Below are 25,382 nucleotides of genomic sequence, written 5' to 3'. Positions count from 1 at the left end.
TCACTTTGGTTACCCAAAAAAAATATTTTTTTAATTAAAGTGAAAAGGCGGTAGAAACTAAAATAATGTATTAAAATTATTAAATTGTACTTGTTTATCACATTGTCAAAATTCTAAATTTCTTTTCTTTTCAATATTGAAATTTTTAATTTCAAAAGATAAAACCAATTAAATAAATTGTTGAAAATTTTTATCCCTTGATAATGTTAACCGATTTGTCATTGTGATATTGAAATTAATTAAATTAGTCTCTTTCTAAAATTAAAATTTTATTTTATGTTTCTATATTATTCTTAATGAAATCAACTCGATAACTCATATTTAATAATTGTCTGTGAAATTTAAATTTCTTTTGATTATATAATGTCAAATCTTCCATACTAAGCTAAAAGTTAAGAAAAATCATTGCAATTAATTAAATTAATTGTTTGTTCTTTGTTTCAGAAAGAAGTGATGAATTTTTTTTAGAGTTTGTTTGGCATGGAAGATAAAATTAATTAATTAAATTAATTGTAAAGGTTTTTCTTTATTTTTAGCTTAGTAGGAAAGACTTGAGATCATATAATAAAAAACTGAATTTCATGTACAATCATTAAAAATAATTTATTTGAGTTTATTTTAATTTAGAAACATAAAATAAAATTTTAAAATTTAAAAGGAGGCTAAATTAATTAATTTAATTATTTCAATATTATTGTAACAAATCGGTTGATACTATCAAGGGATAAAAAATCGTCAATAACTTATTTAATTGATTTTGATGTTTTAAAATTTAAAATTTCAATATTCAAAAAAAAAATTAAACTTTTGCCAAGGGGGTAAACAAGTACAAGCATTATTTTAGGTTCTACCGCTTTTTCACTTTAATGGTTAACTTTTTTTATCCCAACCAATACTTAAAAAAAAGGATATTATTTGGTGACCAAAATGAAAGCAGCCTAGAAGTTGGGTGACCAAAATGAAAGTGTGATCATGATGTGGCGTATACAGTTAACTGTCGTTATAGATTTAACGGTTAAGTGACTAAAATGAAAGCGCCCTAAAAATTGAGTGACGAAATTGCAAAGATTGCATTTTGAGTGACCAAAATGAGAACGCCCTAAAAATTTAGTGACCAAGTAGGTAGTTTACCAAAAAAAAAACAAAAAGATAGTTGTATAGATTTATTATTATTATTGATTTTCCATATATTATCTAGATCCACTTAATAATTGTTATAATCTTTTACTCTTTTTTATTTCTAATTTTTTTTTTATATTCCCATATCTTCTATATATGTTTATATCATGTTAGCATTTTATATACCTGGTATGCGGCTTCATCATAATCAACTGAATCAATCGTCATTAGCCACCATTTAGGATGGGTTTAAATGGATAATTGGATACGGTGCGATGCATTTAGTTTACTTTTTATTTCACACTACAATATAGTTATAGTATCTAATCATAGTAGTTACAACTTAACAATAGATGATTTTTGTCGGTCAAAAATTATTTAATGCTTTTTTTCAATTCAGAAAGTCAACTGGGTGTAAAAAAGTTTAATTGATTTAATAAAATTGAGGATTTTTAAATTATTAAAATTTTGTAAATTTTATGTATTCGTGCATTAATATATGGTATATTTTAATTATTTGTTATATGGATATCATGGAATCAAGTAATATCCAAAATTGTTATATTTAATTTTGGTTATTTAGTATCAACAAAAAGGTTCTAAGTGAGTACTAATTGACTTTGAATAAATAAATTTTTATCTTGAACGTTTAGAGTTAGTGATTGTCCGTTTCAATAATGTCATTTTTAGGTTTGAATTTATATTTTTTAAAGTACAATGTGATATACTCATAAACCAAGTTAAAATGGTAGATTAATGTTGCATGAAAGATCATGTGATAATGGAATAAGAGAAGATCTTTGATTTGGTTGGTAGGAGCCAAGCAAATTTGAGCTCAAAACACAGTAATAGAATTAATGACAAAGAAGGATTGACAAGGCCAACAAGAAAATTTGATTGAAGCAAATTATATTTATTCAAAGCTTAGATGATGAACCAAAGCATGCGTATTTCCAAAACTGTGGAAATCCAGTGTTTTCAAAAAGAGCAGATGGAAGTAAATAGAGAATTGTGTTGTGATATTATCAACAATGAAGAAGCACAGGCCATGATCGTCCGAGTGCTCCACTTTCTTTAGATTCTATTTTGTCATAATAGCTAGGAAATTTGGGAAACACAATTGCTTTAAATTTAGCCACTCGTTCAATCACAATGTCTGTATGTTCAAAACCGAGCATTAGAAAATGTACTTTCACTTGGGCTTTAGTGCACAAACGCGATATATATACAGTAGATCCAGAAAATCGTGTACTCAATTCATATTTGTGTACTTTTTTTGTATTATAATTTTATTTAATATATTTTATGTTTATATAAATTTTTTTTATAAGCTAATATTTTATGTTATATAAAATTTGATATTTCTCTTTTTTTTTTACAACAGTTGTTTGCTATGAAATACTTTTCAAGTTTTGACTTCCAAAATATTTTCTTTCCACAGTTTGTTTGTAGACATGGGTTCATATCTCAATTATAGAATCCTATATATTGTTGCGGGAATGTAATTAGTCAAAGTAAAATGTATTTAAATTTATTTTTGTAAGTTCTCAAATTGCCCGTCTAGCTCAGTCGGTAGAGCGCAAGGCTCTTAACCTTGTGGTCGTGGGTTCGAGCCCCACGGTGGGCGTATTCTTTTCCTTTGTTAAATTTTACGAAATCTGCCATTTCGATTTTCGACATGGGTTTGTTTTGTTTTTGGTTCTAATTTAAGTTTGTTTGTTTTTTAAAAGCGAAAACGTCCAAAAAGGACAAAATCAGTACAAACTGGGCCAGTGGGCCCCTTTCTTTATTTGAATAATTTGAGTACATTTTAATATTCAAACATTATTTACAATATACACTAAAATTTAATCTAAAACACAATATTTAAATAATGTTTCTGTAAATATTTGAAAATTAAAATATACTCTATGTCTATGTAGCCTTTGCACATTTGAAATTTAATTTTATGTTTTCGCTTTTAAGAATTTAATTTCTGTATTTTCAAATTTAAAATTTAAATTCAATTGTTAACACTATTATTTTTTTGTTAAATTCGTTAGTGTAACATTTTGAAATTTAAACAAAAATACACATTTGTGATAGGGTCTGAAGGTGGAAGCGAATCAATTCAAATTCTTCAACTTGAAAAGGAAAGATTTGGATCTAATCTGAAAAAAAACAAATTTAATAATAAAGAAGTCAAAAACAGTAAAAGAAGAAATTTGAGAACAAAGAACAAATAATAATATATAAATAAATAGATAAAATTTAAAAGTGGAAGATGAATTGAATAAACCAATAGCTATGATGGATAGAAAGATAAATATCCAATTGAATCCTTTAAGATATAAATCCAAACAAACTCAATTAATGACTTTAATCAATCCTCCAAGAAATAATCCTTGACAAATTGAAAGGTGAAGAATGAATTCTCATGACTCTTTCAAGAAAATCGAGAATAAAACTACTTCTAAAAATCACAAGAAATAAATCTTGCACAGGAAACAAACTCCCAAAATTAAAAATTTTATTAATGAAAACAAATTTATCACTTTTATGTACAATGCAAATGCCTATACATGGGCTAGCTAAATAAATCTAAATAAAACTGTTAAGTATACTAGAATTCTAATTAATCTATAATTAATAAATCAAAATCTAAAAAAAAAGTCAGCCCTCTCTGGCACGTCTCTGTCTGCCTCTCTGGTAGGTTTTAAGTTTTTTTTGTTTTATGTTTTTGGTTTAGCGGCGGCAGCCAGTTCTTTAGTTTTTCTTTTGTGTTTATGAGTTGGTGTTTTTGGATAGCATACATCTACAATTATAGAGACAGAGTTTGCTGGGCTGACGATCAATGAGGAGGAAGAAGAAATCTTACAGTTCCAATTTGAGACAAAAACAGGAACAGAGGTAGAGACTTTTAAATTAGTTGGATGTTTTTTAACTGCTAGTATTATTCACTTTCCAGCGATGAAAAGTACAATGGCCAATCTATGGCATCCAGTCCGGGGGGTACAAATTCGAGATCTAGGAGGGAAAAGATACTTATTTCAGTATTTTCATGTTATGGATATGGAGAGGGTGTTAAAGGGGTCCCTATGGACTTTCAATAATCATCTACTGCTTCTACATAAGTTGCAATCGACGAAGGATCCATTACTTGTTCCTTTGATATATACTTCTTTTTGGGTTTAGATTCATGATATTCTTGCAGGATTTTTCTCAGAAAGGCTGGCAATTCAGTTGGGAAATTTTATAGGCACTTATATGGAGTATGATGGGTCAAATTTGGGGAAAGAAAATCAAAATTTCATGAGAATCAGAATCCTAATCGATGTAAGATTCCCTTTGAAAAGAAAGAAACAGATCTTATTTTTTGGCAAATGTTCATATGTCAGATTTAGATATGAACGATTATCTCTCTTTTGTTTTTATTGTGGACTATTGGGACATAGTGACTCGTTTTGTGAAGCGAAGATGGCTTTAGGAGCAGAAGTTGGGGAGATGAGGTGGGATTTATCGTTAAGAGCTCAATCAAGAAGAGCTCTATCGATGAACAGTGTTTGGCTACGAGAAGAAGAAGAAGAATGGGGTGGAAATAAAGAGAAGATTCTGGTATTAAGGCCTATGACGAGAGATCCAGGGAGAAGATTGGAACAGAACAAAAATATAGATCCAATTTTAGGATTTAACCTGGAAGGACAATCACCAATTATCAAAAACAGTGATACTCCTTATTGTATGATGGATCATAATCTGTAGGACAGGGTGTTAATTGCGGATGAAGGAAAGAAGAGAGTAAGGGGGAGAGTGAAGACGCTTTTGCTAATGAGGAGAATAGTTCTCTGGTGTTAAGGAATCGAAGAGTAGAAGATGGGAATATTGTTATATCGGCGGCTGCCAAGAAGCAAGACGACCGATCACAATGAAAATCTTAAGCTAGAACGTCCGAGGTTTGGGGAACCCACGGACAGTTCAACGACTTCGGCACTGGCTGAGGTTATACAATCCCCATTTGGTCTTCTTTATGGAGACAAAGATTGACAGAGGGAGGATGGAACGTATTAGAAGAAGGTGTGGCTTCCTTAATGGAATTGAAGTGGACGCGACAAGTTCTCGAGGTGGATTATGTTTGGCTTGGCCTGGGGATATTAGTATCAGACTTTAAAGCTATTCAAAAAGTTATATTGATGTGCAAATTGAGGATTTTGAGGGGGGAAAGAATTGGAGACTTACTGGTTTTTACGGTCCCCCTATTCAAATAAAGAATAATCATGGAATTTGCTGAGACAGTTACGTAATGTAGGTGATCTGCCTTGGATGGTTTGTGGTGATTTTAATGAAATTTTGTATGGCTTTGAAAAAAGGGAAGGTTTACCTCGAGAGGATGGGAGAATGGAAGCATTCAAAATGGCATTAGAAGATTGCGATCTTAGGGATTTGGGTTTTTCTGGAAGATGGTTCACATAGGAAAGAGAAAATCTGTCTGAAATAAATATTCCAGAACGATTGGATAGGGGAGTGGCTACGGGAAGAATGGATATCAATATTCCCAGAATTCCAGATTAGACATATGTATCACTCTTTTTCAGATCATTGTCTGCTGTTCATTTCTACCAAGCAATAGGAGAAGAGAAGAATTTATAGGGGTTTTAAATTTGAAGCATGATGGGTTCTGAAGGAAAGTTTTTATTCTGAAGTTAAAAGTATTTGGGTTACTGCCAAAGGTGATCTGCTGAGCAAGATGGAAAGTCTGAAAAGAGGGCTTAAGAAGTGGGCTGATAAAATACAAAACAGTAGGAAAAGTAAGAAAAGGGCATTACTTTTAAAACTGGAGAATCTAGAGGAGAATGAAAGAAACGATGACAACTTACTAGAGCTTATTGACACAAAAATTCAGCTTAATTTTGATATCGAAAAAGATGAGCGTTACTGGGAACAAAGGGCGAAGGTTAATTGGCTGAAATTTGGGGACAAAAATACAGCGTTCTTCCATAAACATGCAACTCAAAAATGTCAAAGAAATTTTATTAACAGAATGCAATCAGAAGATGGTGAGGAAACAGAAAACTTTTCAGAAATGGAGGATATTACCAGAATGTATTTCCTTAAGTTGTTTTCTCCTGGGAGAAGGGGGAATAATGATAGAATTTTGGCGGGAATTAAGCAATGCATCTTTAATGAGGATAATCTGAAATTGAAGGCAAGATATACAAAAGAAGAGATACGTGAGGCACTGGCTGAATTAGGCCCAACAAAAGCACCAGGGGAGGATGGATTTCCGGCTCTTTTCTATCGAAAGTGCTGGTCAATTATCGAAGAAGAAGTTACATCGTTTTGCCTTAATCTACTGAATGGAGGTATGGATGTCAGTAAAATTAATAAAACGAATATAATTTTAATTCCTAAAATTTCAAATTCTTTGAATATTACCAATTTCAGACCAATTAGTTTATGTAATGTGCTTTATAAATTGGTGGCCAAAGTTATCGCGAATCGTCTCCGGCTTGTGATGAATAGATGTATTGATTTAACTCAAAGTACTTTTGTTCCTAGGAGACTTATTAGCGATAATGTTCTATTAGCCTATAAAGTTCTTCATTCTTTGAAGAATAAAAGGTTAGAAAAAAAAGGGCTTATGGCAGTGAAATTAGATATGAGTAAGGCATATGATAGGGTGGAATGGGGCTTTGTTGAAAAAATAATGAAGAAATTATGGTTCGATTCGGAGTGGGTTGACATGTTGATGAAATGTGTTTTAACAGTATCATATTCAATGGTTCTTAATAGTGTCATTGGAAAAAGATTTTTTCCGTCTAGAGGTCTTAGACAAGGAGATCCTTTGAGCCCATTTTTATTTTTGTTTTGTGGAGAAGGACTTTCTAGTCTCCTAAGGTAAGAAAAGGAAGGAAACTCTTTTCGAGGAGTGAAGGTGAGTAGAAATGGTCCGCAAATTTCACATTTGTTATTTGCGGATGATTGTATTCTGTTTGGAGAAGCTACAGAGAGAGGAGCTGCTGCATTGAAGAATATCTTAAAGGAATATGAGCTAAATTCGGGTCAATGTGTTAATTATAATAAATCCTCAATTTTTTTCAGTACAAATACGCAGGAGGATGAAAGAAGGGTAATTACTCAGATGCTTGGGGTTCGAAGCTCGAATAATCTAGAAAGGTATTTAGGACTTCCAAATTTAGTGGGTAGAGGAAAGAAAATAGCTTTTCAAAATTTGAAGGACAGATTAAAACAAAGAATAGACAATTGGAATGTTAAGTATCTTTCTCAATGTGGAAAAGAGGTTTTTATTAAGGCAGTTTTACAATCCATTCTAACCTATTCTATGGCGTGTTTTCTACTTCCTAAATCTCTATGTAATGAACTGGAAGGAATAATAGCCAGTTTCTGGTGGGGGAAAAATCGGGGAAGGAAGGGTATTCACTGGTGTATGTGAAGGATGTGTGTGTTTTGAAAGAAGCAGGGGGCCTTGGCTTTAGAAAACTTGATAAATTCAATATTGCATTATTAGCTAAATAGGGTTGGCGTCTTATTAATTTTCCAGATTCTTTGTTAGCCCGAGTGTTGAAAGCTAAGTACTATCTGAATACGTGTTTTCTAAATGCTCAATTAGGTAATTTACCTTCGCTTACCTAGAAGAGTATTTGGTCGGCAAAAGGTATCCTGGAAAAAGGTCTGTGCTGGAGGGTTGGCAAAGGGGATCGTATTTCTGTTTGGGAGGACCTCTGGATTTCGGGCAGCGAAGAAGATAGATTGCAAAATCATCAGAGAAATGGGGATTTTACATTAGTTTTGGATTTGATTGATTCAGTAAATAGAAAGTGGAAAGATGATATAATTTCTAATACCTTCAATGCGGAAGTTGCTAAGAAGATTTTGCAGATTCCATTGGCAATGTCAGCAAGTGAAGATTTCCAAGTCTGGAGAGGCGAGCCTTCTGGTAATTTTTTGGTTCGAAGTGCCTACAAACTACTACAGGAAGGTATTCAAAATCCTATTAATTTACAGACCGAGACTAAAGCTTTTTACAAAAAATTATGGAATTTACAAATCCCCCTGAAAATTAAAATTACAATATGAGGAATCTCTTGGAATTATATTCCTAATTTTGCTAATCTAAAGATCAAAAGAACAGTTGCAGATGCTCGATGTCCCCGATGCAATCCAGAAGAGGAGGATTGTAACCATATTTTTCGCGGATGTCCTACAACAAAAGAAGTTTGGAGACTCATACAGTTATCATGGATTCTCAATAATACTGAAGATACTTTTTGGAATTGGCTTACATGGGTTTTCTGTCGTGGATCAAATGAACAGTGTCGTCTTTTTTGTTGTGGGCTTTGGATCATCTGGACAAGCATGAACAGATTTGTTTATGAAAATAGACAATCAACAAGCAAAGACATCTCCTTTAAAATTTCAGACTTTACTTCCGAACTAAGAGGAGTGGAGGAAAAGAAACTTATCTTGGCTGGAAATGGTGATTCAAGAACTGAAGTGAGTAGAATGAGTAGATCAGTCTACTTTGATGCGGCCTTTGATCAGCAACATGCAAGATCTGCTTCGAAATTGATTGTTCGAGGCGAGGGAGGGGAGATTTTGGTCTCAAAATCAGTTATTCCTACCAACATAGCAACTCCATTCGCGGCAGAGGCACATGCAGGGTTATAAGCCTTAGAGTTAGGAAGGTCTATGGGGTTTAAGGATTTACAAATATTAGGTGATTCAAAAACGATCATCAAAAAGTGCCAAAGTTCAGAACAAGACAGATCGGTCATCGGAGCAATCATCAATGATATTCAAGAGATTAAAACTAGTTTTAACAGTATCGGTTTTAGTTTTATCTCTAGAACAGAAAATTTTTATGCTCATGCGGTTGCAACAGAAGCATTAAGGAAAGGAGAAGAACATTACCTGGAAGGGGCGATTCCGACTACCATTCGACAAGCAGGAGAGAGGGTGAGCCCAAGATTTCAAGATTGAGAGAAAAGAGGTGACTTTTGGGTGGAGTAGCAGAAGGTAAAAAGATATGGGAAATCTGCTATTATAAAAGACTGTGCCGGTGATGGGAAATGGAAAAATTAAAGAAGGCCAGCTGTTTCCTATTCAACTGAGATTTCTAGAAGCATTCTGTTTTTCTTTATCATTATTTTTTGGTTTTTTTTTTCCTTAGGGTTAAATTTATTTGGTTACTTTTGAGTGTTTGGGCCATTTCGTTAAAAGCCTGTGATGTTTCTTTTCTTAGTTTTGCTGTAAGTTTGCTAATTCTGGACTACTAGCCTATTTGGCTATTTTTATTTTATTAATCTCAGTTGAAATTTCAAAAAAAAAATTCTAATTAATCTAAACCAGAAGTAGTTTTAAACTAAACTTTCTTATTGACATAAAACTCCTAAATAACTTAAACTACTTAATAGTTATTAAAAAATTTGAAATAATAAAATAATAAGAGCTGATAAATACAATATTGGGCTCATATATAATAAAAATTAAGCCTAAAACTCGGACCCAATATGATTTAAACTCAAATTAAAAGCCCGAAACTCGTAATTCCCGTCATAATCCTGTCTAGAAATTCTACTTGCACATTCTTCACTAAAACGATCATAACTTGAGCTCCCGAATTCAAAATCAAGTGATTCAAAATGCGTTTCAAAGCTAAGAGATAGATCTTTAAACGCCATGAAGACATCTCAACCTAGAAATGTCTAGAATATCCCATCCAAAAAGTCACCGTAAGTCTACTGATTTTCCAAACTTAAAAAATGGTAGCATCGGTGAATGGAATTTAATAAATTTCACCCCATCCATGCATGTATCAATTTGCTACCAATGTAATAGAAAAAAGCACTACAATGGACTTAATTTTAACAAATGATTTTAACATTGTTTACAACTCTTAAAAGTATATAAACATTTTAATCAAATAAAGTATTTGGGCTAATAAATGATATTGTAAAAATTGAAGTACCAATTTATATAAAAAAAATTTGTAGTATAAAGATTAGATATTAAATTCGAGTATAGCACATAGACCAAAATTAAATTAGGTATCCCCTCACCCAAAAGAAAAATCAAGCCCTCCCAATTAAATTGGGTTGGTGATTAATATATGAATATATTAGTCTTTGGGTTCAAACTCTTAAAACTAAATATCTTTAGGACCCGAGAAACCTACTTGCTATTAAGAACATTTTTGAATTATAGAGTTCTCTTCGTAAGATCAGACTGATCCTTGCCTCAGGGATTGAGTATGTAAATGGTAATTACTCAAATACACATTAAACTAAAATACCCTAAACCCTAAATCCTAAACCTTAAATTAAAATACACATTACACAATACTTTTAAAAGTCAAAACCCATTAAAACTTTAAAACCCAATACCCATTAAAATTTAAAAACCAAATTGAAATGATAATTTTTTTTATGATATTCATTTTATCATTTAATACATAAGTTAAATTAAAAAAAACACCCTAAAGCTAAATGTATCTCCAGACATAAAAAATCAGGACTCATTGTAACACCTTTCGCTCGACCTGATTGTTGGATTTGAGCTATAGAATGTTACATTCGTTGCCGGAGCAACTATCGTCAAGTTCACATTAAAACAAACATTTACACATACTATTCAATGTTAACCCCATTCATTCCAGGTTAAACAAATAGTCTAGAGCTTTAATCGAGCTTATGAGAGCTTTTTTATCAACCCAAGTATAAAATAGGAGCAAATTGCAAAATTTTTAAAATATATGGATTGACGTTGCGACTTTATCTAATTTTTGTCACGATATAACCATCACAATATGTCACGTCACAACGACAAGCCCTAGCTCATCTTGACGTCACTCATTTTAATAAAAACGTTGCGTCGTCCAAAATTTAAATTTAATATTTTTATTTTAAATAAACTTAAGTACATGATGCATTTTTTCATTGGCGAAAACATGTCATGTGCCACTTTTTCATTGATCAAAATTGCCTAACATAATTTTAAAACCATGGTTACAAAATAAAAAATTTAAACACGGAAAATATATATACTTTTAAGAGCGGAACAATGAATTAAGCCTAATATAAGCATGAAAATTGGCCCAGAACAAACTCATCCAGGGCCCTGCTCCCACAAAAGCGCAAAAAGCTATAAAAAGAAGGGTATTTTTGGCCATTTTACAGTAATAATTCAATCTCGACTTAGGGTTTTGGTTCTTCACCACCCTCTATATAAACGACCCTTCTTCCAAAAATCTAAATCTGCCATCTCACAGCTGCTCCTCTTCTCCGCTTATTCTAAAGATTTTTTTATTTTTCTTTTGCTTCTTATTAAAAGAAAGCCAATTTGCAGAGCAAAGGCGTCAATTAATTATTGATGGCGTGATTTGCATTGAAGGTTGGCAATATCATTGAGCGATTCTCCGTGCCCATTAACTTCATTTTCGTTTTGATCGTGGCCTCGAACAAGTCGCTACATCTTTTTATCTCAAAATTTACTTCAAAATCTACAAAAATCTTTTCCTCATAATATTACTTGCAAGTCAAAATCCAAGGTATTTAAATTAATATGTTAAATGACTGTGTTTGTGTTTATATGTTTTGATATAGTGCTATATTTTTAGATGATGAATATTAAAGAATAGCAATATACAAGTACAAATGATAAGATTTTGTTGATTGTATTGAAGGATGGTTGTTTATCCTTGAGCGCTTGTACCTTTTGAAATTTTGAAACAGAAGTACTTGTTTTAAATACCGATGTAATTAAAGTAGGTTGTAAATATTTTAAGTTGAATTTTAAATATATTAAATAATATGTTATGCTAATTAGTTGAGTTGAAATTTTAGAATGATTTTTCTCAATCAAAACTTGCTTTGAATTTTTTCTTAAATCTAGACAATAGGGTGCTTATAAAATGAATTAGGTTTTAGTTGACCTAAAAATGATATGAATTTAGTTTATATTTACTCAAATTTGGTCGGTTTAAAATTTTGGTAATTTTGTTTATATTTGTAAATGGTTAATTTAAGTTTATTTTAAGCTTGTTTTGTTATTTTAAAAATATAACTTAGCTTTTAAAATAAATAATTATATATATTTAATATTTAGTATTATATTTTATTATAGATTTAATTTTTATGTGTTATAAATTACTCAATATATAGAATAACATAATATAAAACATTAAATTGTAAAATGAGTTGAGTTTTGAATGTTTAAAGTTTATTTCATATTTTAAATGGATCTTATTTTTGGGCTTAATATTATTTTTCAAATCTTCTTAAAATTTGGTTTAATGTTTCGATTTGAATGGATAACTTGATCTATCAATGATTAATTCTTTATTTGGTTGAATGTATCAATTAAATTTTGTAACATTTCAATAATATTAATATTGAAAAATAATAAATTAATATAAATATTTAATTTGTAGAATTATGATATTTTGTATTATAATAAATATATATTAAAAAGTAATATTTAAAATAAAGATGAATTAATTACTAATATTCTTCCAAATTAACAAATGAGTCAAAGATTAGAATTTATAAAAGAACTCTTGATTTCTAATATTTAATATCTTCAATCTCTGCCTTAATTAGAATGTCATAAATTTTTTAATATTTAAACATTGCAATATTATAATGTATACTAACTTGTTATGATTATGGAAAAGTCAATTTTATTTTAATTAAGTACACAGATTAATTGTATTTAAAAATATACTCAATAATTTTATATAATAATTTTAAAAGGATAGCTTGTTTAATAAGAAAAGGAAGTTAATGTTGTAAAAATTATGATTATCTTTGTAGGTAAGAAAAACTAACATATTCCACAATTTACAGCTCATAAATAAGGACTCATTGAAATTATAGGGATCATTTCCAAATTTGTTTATTATCTTTAATGAACGTGTTTCACCAATTAAACTAATGTTATTTAGTGGTGACACTTGTCACACTTTGGAACTCAAAATTTCTTAAAATGCTCCCTACCTTAGTTTACATATGATATGTCATATCCTGTGCAATGCACGGTTGGACAGATTATGTATGGTAATTATATAATTTTTTTAATCGTTTAGTTTTTTTTTTAATTCTTAATGATTTTAAATTTTTTTAACTATAAAATATTTTTAAAAATATTTAAATAATTTATAATGTATTATATTAATAGCATATAATCTTGAAAATATTTAAGATTAAAACAAAAAATCAATATTTTATTAATATTAATATTTATAATTTAAGTAATATTTTTATACTATTTTATAGGTTATTTATTATTTATAAATTTAATTTAATCAATATTATTAATATTTTTTAATATAAAATATATTTTAAGTTTAACAATTAACTATTCACTAATTTTAATATTGAAACATTAAAAGTTACTTGAATTGATTGCAAAAAAAAAATCAATTACATAAATATTTATAATAAAAAGATAACTTATTTAAAATCAACTTAATATTTAACTTATGAAAAAAATAAATTAAATAAATTTTAATGGGGAAGGATTCACTTATATTGATGTAAAATTATATTTCTTTGTACGACTAATATTTTAACGATCTAACCATTAAATTTATCGATACATGATGGATGTCGAGTCCACCAATATAAACCTATGCCTAATTTGTAATTTAAGCAGTATAGGGAGTAGGGTCGATCCCTTAGAGACTGAGTTTACTGAAAATTGTTTCTCTTTCTCGACTAGATTTGTGTCTGGGCAGTTGTCGTGCCCAAGAAATTTGGGGGAGGATAAAATTGAAAACCTGGAACCTGAAATAAACAGGGAAAAAATGCGTGAAAAGTAAAAGCTGAAAACAAAATAATAAAAACAGTTAAATAAATCTGAAGAAAAATTAATTAAACTAAGCTCAGATTTAGGCATGAGTTTTTTCGAGGTTCCAGGTTCCAGGTTCTAGGTTCCAAGTTCACGGAACCTGAAATGTGTTCACGGAAAACCGATTAGACAATCGATCCTTTCGGAATTCCAACTGTATGTCTAACCTAGACCTGTCCATGGGCCGGGAGGCCCGGCCCGGCCCGACGACCCTCCCGAAATATGGGAGGGTTTGGGTAAAAATATAGGCCCAAAGTATGGGCTTGGGCAAAAAAACGAGGCTCGTTTAAAAAATGGGCTGGGCTCGGGCTCAACTTTTTTGGCCTAAGTCCGGCCCGGCCCGAATATAATAAATATATATTTTTTATTTTTATTTTTAAATTTTAAATTTTAAAATACTTTAAAAATATATATTTTTTTATTTTTTATTTTTAAAATATTTTTTTTGTGTTTATTAAAAATCGGGCCGTGCCGTGCCGGGCCGGGCTTATTATTTTTTTCCCGGGCCGGGCCTGGGCAAAATTTTAGGCCCATATTTAGGGCCGGGCGAGGCCCGGGCCTAAGAGTGGGGCCAAAATTTTTTTTCGGGCCGGCCCATGGACAGGACTAACTCAAACGACGTATTTTTTGACTTAGTGTTGATTTGATTTTGTGAGTTGACAAAATCATACTCTTAATCTGGAGAAATAATAAGTACTGAAATTTAGGAGTTAAATTACTCGGGTTCGTAGCTCAAGGGTCTTGACGAAGCTAACACCGACCTAAAGCTGAAATGAATTTAGTTGACTAAGGTTTTGGGCATGTTGGAGTTAGGCATATTTGGAGAGGGTTGGATAAATGAAAAAAAAATGTAAATGGATGGATGTGGGTGACGCAAGGTTTCGGTGCAGCATTTCTAAAGCTGGAAACTAATAAATGGAAAGATATAAGGAATCAATGTAAGCAAATAAATTTGCAAAAAGGAAAGAAAAGATTAAATTCAAAAGATAAAGGCTTGATTAAAAACTTGATGGAAACTTGCTTAAAAACTTGATGAAAAACACTTGATGAAAGAATTGATGAAAAGCTTAAAAAGAACTTGATGCAAAACTTAATAAAAAAAATGGTAATTAAAAACTTGATTAATGACTTGATGATTAAATGAACAAGTAGCTCCCTATTTATACTAGTGGCTTTACTAATTAAGAGCCACTAGCCATAGAAAATCAAGGAAATAAAATATTCCATGATATAAAAAATCCCTACATAATCTCTACTTAGTCAACATAAAATTTCAGCTAATTACATCTTGGAAAAATTCTGCTTTGTCCCGCCTTCTTTGCACATTTCTTCAATCTAGCCCAAATGTTTCTTTTTTCTTCTATTTAGCCCCAAATTGCATCCCTGCACAAAATTCAATATAAACATGGAAAAATCAGTGGTGCACTCTCATAAATTAACCAATTTAATTATATAAAATACGTAATTTTAGCATTTAATCAATACAATTGTACTTGTCAGTTGGAATGAATGTAAATTTTCAAACCAATCCAATATTTGTATCATATCAATCAAATTGTATATATTAATATTTATTTAATGGTTGAAAATATTTTTTCACAAAAATAGTAATAAAATTTTAATCTATACCAAAATTTTCTAAACCTTCCTTCTTTAAACATACCTTACATATATGATACCAACCAAAGGGAAATTGGTTTTTCTAATAATAACTATCAAATTTATTAAGTGGTATTATTTTTTAAGGGCAAATATATGAGTATATGTATAATGAGTCAGAAAATAAGTATCATGATTAGAAAAAAACAACAAACTAGAGGGGCAAACTGAAATGTCATTTAACCAATTCCCATTTCCAATAACAGGTAGCAGATTTATACATAAATTGGTAGCAGCTGGAATAACCAATTCTACAGATCAGTAAAAATAATGAGTCATCCTTTCTCAAGTTTTATCTGGGGCAATTCTGGAATTGTTATTTTTAGGTATTGTTAAGATTAAAATTTAAAAATTTAAAAAATAAAAAGATGATTTAAAATGATCCAATTGAAAAATATTAATTAAACGGGCAAATAGATTAAGTCTAAGCTTAGCTTTTCCGTACATGCCTCTGCAGTATCTTGATTTTGTTGGCATGCAAAAAAACATAACATAGACGATATGAGCTGAATAGCTGATGGAAAATGCCGATTTCTGTTAAACTCCAACAGCTTAGTACACCAGCCTATAAGTCATGAGCTTATATACAAAACCATGTTCAGTGAAGAACAGTGGGAGGGGGTTAAAACTTAAGAAATTTTACCATTCGCCTTCTTTCCATATTTCTCGGATTAATTGATATCGAATTACTTTTCGGTCTCCCTTTCCCATTCTCATCCAATTCAGTGATTTTGAATCGGTTGAATCGCTGCGGTTCTCGATAATGATCGAGGTGATGGGTGAATCCAACTCCTCAAGCTCATCATCACTAGTGTATGATTTTCTAAGCACTGATCTACTTCTTCGCAAGGCTTGACTTCCGACCTCTCCGACAATGCCTGTTAGGGAAGCTGCCGAAGGTGGTGAATACACTGTTGGAGCTGCCATACATGGAAAGTTTGTAATAGACTCGTCCCCAACCTCAGAAATATCCTGAATACGAGAACACGGATCCGTCAGGAAAAATAAATTCAGCACCATAAACTTGGAAGATTCCGGGTTGACAAAAGAAGTGGAAAGTTCATTTTAAGCAAACTTTTTCTTTTTGGGGTTATGTCATGACAAACCTCGTCCAATGATTCAAAAACTGCCTCTGAAACTAGGTTCGGATTGAATTCATCAGGCACAAAATTGTTAAGAACCTTGATGATCAATCGTGGGCTGAATTTGGGGCATACCTTCAACATGAATAAAGATGCAACAGAAGAATGAGGTATATACAAGACTAAATATGTATGATGATACATATATACATGATTCCGAACTATACCTCCTTCCTCAGGGACCGATTGACAAGCATATCGGATGGAAGCATCATGAGATCACTCAATGCATTGAGGAGACCAAAGGCCTTGAAGGAAGCCTCAAATCCTGCTTTTTTGTCATCATCAACTTCGTTGCTATCTTCAGGACCGTCATTATCGTCAATACCGAATAGATCAGTTAGCCATCTTGACCAATTTCCAATCTGCTAACACAAGGTCAATAGAAAAAAGATCCCTCTTAGTCAAATGTTAAACACATAATAAGCTTTTGCATGCTTAAATTAATTCTTAATAAAATATTTGGGGGACAAGAGATCACAAGGTTCAAGCATTTAACTTCTTCGAAGTGAATGAAATTTCCGACTGTCGGATAAAATCATGTGTTAAGTTAAAGAGAGAAAATAAAGCAGAAGGTAAAGCATATTAGTAGGCTGGAATTGCAGGTATTGATACACTTAACTATCTCCAGCAGCAGATGAGTTATTAAACGAATATATGAAAATGTGTACTTTTGATGTGCATATAAAAATACTAACATCAGTAAAATGTAAGTTGGGTGGATTTCTCTTTAAATGTATGGAAACGGGTTCAGAACTTACGAATCATAGAGGCAATTAAGTACTAAAGTAGCTCAACAGAAAGAGCAACCAAATACTCACAGCATTTTTTAATTGTACACCAGCCCCAAAGCTTGATTTTCCTGCAGGAATGGGAAGAACCTTTGAATCACATATAGGATCAGAAACAGGATCTGTTGGCATTTCGTCCACTGATTCACGAAGAATAGCATTGAACATTGCAACATCCAATCTACCCACCAATTGCTCCATGACCTAATCTCAAATTTGCATGTCGACGACATTAACAATTTGATAATTAATGTGATAGAAACAACGACATGGCCCCATCATATCACAAAGAGACATAATGAACATAAACAAGGATAGACTTCAAGGCCAAGTTCTTTATGCATACAATAAAAATAACTTAAAATGTATCATAATACCAATTTAGCCAGCATGGATAAGCAACCACACTCATGTCCACATGCTCGAATGGGACAAAGCCTCTCGCAGGCATCTTTAAAAGCCTTCTTCCAAAGCTCGACTGAAAAATTCCCCTGCTCTTCATCGCCTAATCCATATCTTTTGGTTGATGTTTTCCTTGAGCTTGAGCTCTTTGCAGCAGCCGACTGCATATGTGGAGTCAAAGTCTGGCAAGTATATAGGAAGAAATAGCATTAGATATGAACTTAGAAGACGATATGCACTAAGCTTTTAAAAGAAAGGATTGACCTGCCACCAGACTGACTCAATTATTCTGGAGAAGATCCAAGTTTCAAACTTCTCCAATGCAAGTAGAAACGTCTGAGGGTCCACCCACTCTTCAAAACTTTCCGTTGAATTGCATTCCTCTTGCAGATGGGAGTTGTCCTCCAACACCATTCCCTCGCTACTACTATTTAAGCATGGTCCAGAATATAGCTGAATTCCCCCAATAGCATTGCTCACAATTGCTCTCAGTACAATTGAATTTGACAACCAGAAGGTTAACCTATGAATAATGGGATAGGAATGATCAACATGCAAACCAAACTAACATCTTTGGTGGTAGAGAAGGTAGAATCTAAAATCTTCCAGTTTCATCTTCTAAAAGGGAAAAAAATTACAGGAAGTGTAAGAACACACCTTGGAACATCATTTCCACAGGCTTTAGAGACCAAAACCAATCCTGAAACAGCAGCCCTAGCAGCACTTGCCCTCTTATCTGGGTTACTTGTTCTACAAGCATGGATATAGAATCTAGAAAGTCGTCTAGCTGGAGCATGAACCTTGTTTACAGAACCCCCATGCTCTGCAATAACAGAATAAAGACTAGCCTCAACAACAGCAGCTTCTCTCAATTCTTGTTCAAGCATTTCAATTTTGGACTCCAGTTCAACTTTGCTGTTGGAAAAGCTATTTGCATCTTCTTCGCTTTCATTACATGTATCCTTTGTAGAACCATTATGAATCTCTTCAGGAATATCAGATTCCTTTGCCTTCTCCATGAACTTAGTATTCTTTAGTGGCCCATAACTGTTACCTGAGTTAAATTTACCGTTAGAAAAGTTGTTCACAGTTTCTTCCCTTTCACTAAGCATATCACTTGAGTTACCATTAGAAATCTCCTCGGAAATATCATGTTCCTTTGCCTTCTCCATAAACTGGATCTTCTTCGACAGGCCATTGTTGTCAAAATGCAATTGAACAGGTGCCGCATGCTTCTGTCCATCGTTTGCAATGAAGCCACCTTTGACTTCAGTTGTTTCACAGCTGGACGCAAAAGTGTTACTCCTCCAACTGATTTTATTTTCTGTAGAATCTTGAGTCGGTATAAAACCTAACATGTCCTGCGGAGAGTATTCTTTGGCATTTAAAATCTGGCTATCCAGCTCAACTTCCCACAGTGTCTTTTCCTCATTTTCCTTCCGCTGACCAACATGTGAAATGCTACTTAAAGATCTGTCTACATGACTTTGGTCATGCCTCAATGCTTTCCTATCACCCTCTCTTTTGGCATGGGAATCTTTTACATGGTCAAAGTTCATATCTACAGGAATGGTAATGCTCGTCTCTGAGGATGTAACTTTAGCCATAGGAGAAGTTACAGGATTCTTGGGGCTATTGGGCAAACCGTTATCTGTTACATGGTCTAAATTCGTATCTACTGGAATTGTAACACTCGTCTCTGCGGATTCAACTTTAGCCATGGGATAACTTACAGGATTCTTGGATAAACCTTTACCTTTTACATATTCTAAATTCGTATTTACCGGAATGGTAACACTTGTCTCTGAGGATGCTACTTCAGCCTTGGGATAAGTTACAAGATTCTTGGGGTTGTTGGACAAATCTTCATCCTTTACATGGTCTAAGTTGGTCTCTACTGGAATGGTAGTAGCACCATGCTCCGGGGATGCAACTTTAGCCATAGGATTAGTTACAGGATTCATAGAGTTGGAGCACAAGTCCATTGAAGATGAAGGAGAAGTATTGCCATTCACTTGTTTGAATGCTTCAACAATTGGTCTTACCCCCGAGTTTACATTTGTTCCAGCAGAAGGAAGCGTGAGCCCAAGCCTTTCAAACCCACCAGTGGCTGATTCTGATTGATTCTGTAATCAACAGTGACATGCTATTAAACATTCAGAAATTCTAGCTTTGTTAAGATGACATTGACAGCCACCAAATTAACCAGAACTACGACAGACCTCCCAGAATAGAATCATGGTGGTAGCGGATGATAAGAAACAACCATCTGATGTGTTCCCAAAACTAATAGCTATGTTTGCGTAATGTTTAAACAGGGATCATATCTACAAATTAATCACTATAATATAATTTTGGCTCATCTTATTGCTGCTAGTGATTTTCAAGCCAAGCCATAGCCTAAAATCACCAGCTACCCCGTAACTTAAGAAAAGGTCCCAAGATGAAAACCCATTCCCCATATTAACTAAACAAATTGTAACTATACAGAAAATTGCATGTGCAAAATATATACAATTTCAATTAACACTACTAAGAGTAGCATACATGAGTGTCTAAGTAGGACGGTGTTAAGTCCTCAAAAAGCAGTACTTATGGTAATGCCCAAGGATCAAAGTCCTCCAAGCCAAATTCATAAATCCAATCCAATCTTATACCCCAATTCAAAGACAACAGTTAACAGACAATTCAATGAAAATGGAAATGAAGAACAAAAGGAGGAGGATGAACCTAAGTACCTTATCATGTTGAATATGTGACTCTCTAGAATGGTCGAAAACAGAAGAAGAAGAAGAAGTAATATGGGATGACTGTGAGGAAAGATCATCAACATCATCATCAGTAAAAGAAGCAATCTCGATTTCCTCATCATTTCCTTCATTTATGAATTCAGAAACACATTCACTGCCATCCTTGTCTAATGACACTTCTTTCGACAAAGCGCTCGAGCTATCTTTATCAAAAGGTCGGATATTAAGATAAAGAACAGGATGTTCTATGTTCCTAGAACTCTTCTTCAAGTTAAAAGGAGCACTAATGGATATAGTTTCCTTGATAATTCCATAATCAGCAAGATTTACAATAGCAGATCCCAGAAGTTGAGCTTTTGACACATTTTCTTTCCGAGAGTCATACAAGTAAAACTCTAAACAGTTCTTGTGGAAACTCAAATGATTCGTGCTCTTACGGGATGCTTCTTGACGTAAAGTTAATGGAAGTTTGAAAGATTCATTGAACTCAATCTTTCCATTATCAATGGTAGAAGCTATGGATCCAGAACTCTTATCACCAGTTTCCCATTGTAGCATAACAGATTGAGCCGATTGCAGTGATTGCAATGGTGTCCAAGGATTAATCTCCTTCACATTTACAGTGTAAACAAGCTGATGTAAGCAGCCTTTTCTGTTCTTAGTTCTTAGGCCAAGAACCATTGTTGGAACTTGGATGAAACACCCGCTTCAATCTGAATTGATATGATCCGCTAAAAGGCCTTAAAGTTTGATGAAAACCATAAGACCTGTATTTAGAGAAGAAGAAGAAGAAAAAAAACAGATTAGAAATGTTTCTTCAGCAAACTAAAACAATTAGCGTGCGTGAACCTGAAGGGAATCTCCACTAGTGAACAGCCGGTGGAGCAATATGTTTAAAATTTGGAAAAAAAACAAGTTAACAACCTACCACTTGATAATCAGACGAAAGAAAGAGTGAGAAAAGTACAGATTAAACCCCTTTTTTTAAAAAAATAAAAACAAAATCTATATTTAAAACATTACTTCAGTTGCAATAAAAAAAAAACGAATCATCGTAACAGCAATAGGGAGAAGAAAAGCAACCCATTTCATGCAAACATCATTAAAGTCAAGACTAGGAATGATATAGACAAAAGGATAAGCAACCCAATTCATGCAAACATCATTTAACTCAGGAAAAATAGAGTTAGAAGCAGAACAACGTTGGATATCCCCAGAGAAAAAGAGAGCTGAAATGTACATAGTGGAGGCAGATGAGGAATTCAAAGGAAGAAAATGTAAAGAATTTTCTTTCTAGAAAACAACTAAACAAAAGTTGAGGAAATGCTAGTATTTTGAATTGTAAAGGGTCAAAACTTTGAACAATGTGTTTGAAAATGATAGAAATCAGAACTCGTGAGGAAATGTCACAATTTTAGGATGCAAGATGCAGGTTTTTTTTGTTTTTCTTTTTTACCCACAATTCTTTTTCCCTTTGTTTTGTTATGTTAAGTTACTTAGAAGAATGGAAAAAGACAATGAAGTATAATTAATGTTTTTATGAATGCACTATAAGAGACAGCTAATTACAACTCTACAACTCATTAAGAATGGCAATTGACAAAGTCAATAAGCAAAGCAGGAAGTAATAATTTTTTGAAAGACATTCTACATTCTGATCATATATCACAAATTTTCCTTTATTCAAGGTTTCAACTAATATAAAGGACGGCTCCTTTTGGGTCATAAAGAGAAATAATTGAATAAGACTACTTAACTGTGTTTGGTTAAATTTTAAGTTCAACTTCCTATTTTAATTTTAATGTATTAATTAATTAATAAAAACATGCGAAATCTGACGAATTTGGCCACTAACATTTATATATTTTGTCAAAATGATCTTAAATGTATTTTAAAAATTTTTTTGCCATCAATTTTGTTCCTTTTTCAAGTTATTTTTTAATGATTTGATGAAAAGTATCATTAAAAAAGTTAAAAGGGATGATGTGAAATTTTATATGTAGAATATTTTAATAATATATAATTTATTACTTAAATAACCCTATAAGATAATTACATATGGAAAATAATAAAATAGATAAACAATACATGAAATTAAAAAAAACTCTTAATTTAAATAAAATAAACGTAATTATCTAAAAAAATTAATTCAATAGAAAAATTTCTCAGTAAATAAACATATGAAATATTGAAACCTTTTGAAAAAGAAAGAAAGATGGAAACATTGAATTTATTCATTAAATCATTAGAAAAATAGTTTGAAAAAAAATCAAAGGTTGATGATAAAAAAGTCTCAAAAATATAATTAGGGCCATTTTGACAAAATATGCCAATGTTAGTGATCAAATTTATCATTAGCCATTAATTAATTAAGACAGACTTTTGTGTAATCCATTTTTGTGAATGAAAAATGATCCTCCAATTAGGTCAAAGTCTTCCCAGCACAATAGCCAATCAAATTAATTCAATTTAAATTTTGATAAATTTTTTTAATTTTTCATGTCTAGATCAATTGTCTCCTAAATTTAATCCCACAACCTTACAAAATAAATAGCAATTAAATGATTTTTTATACCATACTTTTTTACTATAATTTCCAAATTTTAAATAAAAACTAAACACCTTTGAATTTATATTTTATTTATTGTTACAATAACAAGATTACCACCTAGATATTACATCAAAATTTTAAATAAAAATAAAAAGACGCTTTAAACATATCGTAGTTTAACATCATATTTAAAAAAATCATATTTAATTATAAAAAATCCAAGTTAAACCAACATTTAAAATACAAATGACATTTGAAACTCTTAATACTAAGGTTGATTATAGCCAAGGATCCTTTAATATTTTTTGAATTCTAAGAAAACTCTAACATCAAAAATCTGCGCACACTAAGCATATGATGTTAAGTGGTGCAAAACAAATCCAAAATACCCTAATCTAAAGCTAAATCACAAATTATATAAAAACAATTTCGTATTGATTCTCAACAACATATACCACAAAACTAACTCTCCAACGTTCATTTTGCACATCTCATTTTCAATACATACCAACCTATTCCAAAATTTGTAATACAATATATTTTCCATTAACATATTTTAGTTCCCTATTAACTGAAATTAGATTTGTAAACAAATATATGAAAAGTGCATAAGCACAAATAGTAGGTACTTAATCCAACCATTTCTATAAGCTACGCAAAGTACTATAAAACAAATCTCTCAAGCGCACAAAGTTAACCCGCAACACAAGAGTATACCTTATGACATATTAACTATACTCTAGAATTATCCAATTTCATCTAATGAGCCAATTAATATATATTAATTCACTTTAATAACATAACCAATATAGCAGCACCATGATTAATTCAATGGTCTGAGCATTTAACCATGACATCAGTACCATCAATCCTTACTAAACAAAGTTCACTTTCAACATGAATTCCTAAGCATAACAACATAAACTTGTATAAATGATTCAAGTTAAAGAATAGCACAAGATAATTGGGAAATGAAATGCACAAATCGAAAAATCAAATCAAGCCTCCCCAACTTTCTCCTTGCCTTTCTTGCTAAAGCTTCCACCAACTTCTTTCGCTTCAAAATTAACATCAACATTATGAGTCAAGTTAGTGTAGTAAGAATAAACAATTAAAACCTCTGATATATATATGCAATGCAATCAAGCGATACTTTTCACCCTTTCAATGTCCATTTTTGAGAACTCAAATCAAAATTTATTGCTACTCAAATCTAACCTTATATTCACTCCTATATCTAATCATCAATTGAACACTCATTCTTCCACTTCTTTTAAGCACGCATCAATGGGAATTTAATCTAATCTGATTTTTAGCCTTCAATCAATCTTCTAAACTTATAATCAATAGCCTAAATTAAACTTGAAAACAACTAAAAATTCGAGAAATTTTTAACTGTCTTTACTAACCCAAAAATCAAAAACAAAATTGAGAAAAATGAAAAATCTTTGCAAATCCATTTAATAAGATTAGAAAACCATGTATTATAGTTAGAAACTACATTACCTTGCTGGATTTATTGCACTGCTAGAAAACCATGGATAGTCTTGCACTGCTAGAAAACCGTGGATAGTCTTGTAACCTTTAATTTTTATATTTTATATTTTTACAGACAAACATGATAAGAAAGAATCTCCTTTACATAATAAACAAATTTACTTTTATAACTCATAACAAACAAACTTCCTCATACATTTTCATAACAAACAAACTTACTTTTATGACTCATACTTTTACATAACAAACAAACTTACTTTTATGACTCATACAAAATAGTGAAACATCTAATCACATCTAATCACTTTCATAGTCTATATTAACATCAGAAGTGAGGTTCAGTTCTTCTATCATTTTTGCTTTTTCTTCTTTAGCTCTGTAGCACTTTATCTCCATCTGTTCAATCTTATGTTCAAGAGCATCACGTGAGTTGTCAAGATTGTCTTCTACTTCCATAGGTGATGTCTTTTCCTGCGAATTAGTCCAAGCTAGCGTGTTTTCTATTGCACTGCTAGAAAAACATGGATAGTCTTGTGACCATTAATTTTTATATTTTATATTTTTACAGACAAACATGATAAGAAGGAATCTCATTTACATAACAAACAAACTTACTTTTATGACATAT

The 25,382-nt window shown here is 31.8% G+C and overlaps 1 protein-coding gene and 2 non-coding genes across 4 annotated transcripts; 2 read left to right on the top strand and 1 right to left on the bottom strand.

Annotated features, from left to right (window-relative positions):
- Nucleotides 1–2,673: 2,673 nt before the first annotated feature.
- On the top strand, nt 2,674–2,746 carry TRNAK-CUU (transfer RNA lysine (anticodon CUU)). The gene has a single exon. It is a non-coding gene; the product is annotated as a tRNA-Lys (tRNA).
- Nucleotides 2,747–11,459: 8,713 nt separating this feature from the next.
- On the top strand, nt 11,460–11,587 carry LOC128035781 (small nucleolar RNA snoR86). Its single transcript, XR_008192330.1, has one exon. It is a non-coding gene; the product is annotated as a small nucleolar RNA snoR86 (small nucleolar RNA).
- A 4,429-nt stretch (nt 11,588–16,016) lies between these two features.
- On the bottom strand, nt 16,017–22,149 carry LOC105764331 (uncharacterized). 2 transcript variants are annotated; one of them, XM_052624812.1, is made up of 9 exons: nt 20,695–22,149; nt 19,083–20,082; nt 18,614–19,010; nt 18,221–18,479; nt 17,932–18,138; nt 17,585–17,758; nt 16,931–17,128; nt 16,728–16,838; nt 16,017–16,593 (listed from the first exon to the last, which is right to left on the bottom strand). In XM_052624812.1, the coding sequence occupies exons 1-9, from the start codon at nt 21,385–21,387 to the stop codon at nt 16,261–16,263; spliced, it is 3,372 nt and encodes a 1,123-aa protein (XP_052480772.1). In that variant the 5' UTR covers nt 21,388–22,149; the 3' UTR covers nt 16,017–16,260. The 2 variants fall into 2 exon arrangements, with proteins under 2 accessions (XP_052480772.1, XP_012438320.1); XM_012582866.2 differs by having other exon boundaries at nt 18,614–20,082.
- Nucleotides 22,150–25,382: the final 3,233 nt, after the last annotated feature.

This window comes from Gossypium raimondii, chromosome 12 (assembly GCF_025698545.1).
Source record: "Gossypium raimondii isolate GPD5lz chromosome 12, ASM2569854v1, whole genome shotgun sequence".
Lineage (NCBI taxonomy): Eukaryota > Viridiplantae > Streptophyta > Magnoliopsida > Malvales > Malvaceae > Gossypium > Gossypium raimondii.
The sequence above is the reverse complement of the archived record's forward strand: the minus strand, read 5'-3'. Positions and strand labels throughout refer to the sequence as shown.

Excerpts from the sequence above, each read along its gene's own strand:
- LOC105764331 (XM_012582866.2), bottom strand. The coding sequence starts at position 21,387 with ATGGTTCTTGGCCTAAGAACTAAGAACAGAAAAGGCTGCTTACATCAG. Across the intron at positions 17,759-17,931 it reads TATCCATGCTGGCTAAATTG|GTCATGGAGCAATTGGTGGG; the intron begins GTATTATGATAC and ends ATTTGAGATTAG. Across the intron at positions 17,129-17,584 it reads GTGTACAATTAAAAAATGCT|ATTGGAAATTGGTCAAGATG; the intron begins GTGAGTATTTGG and ends TTGTGTTAGCAG.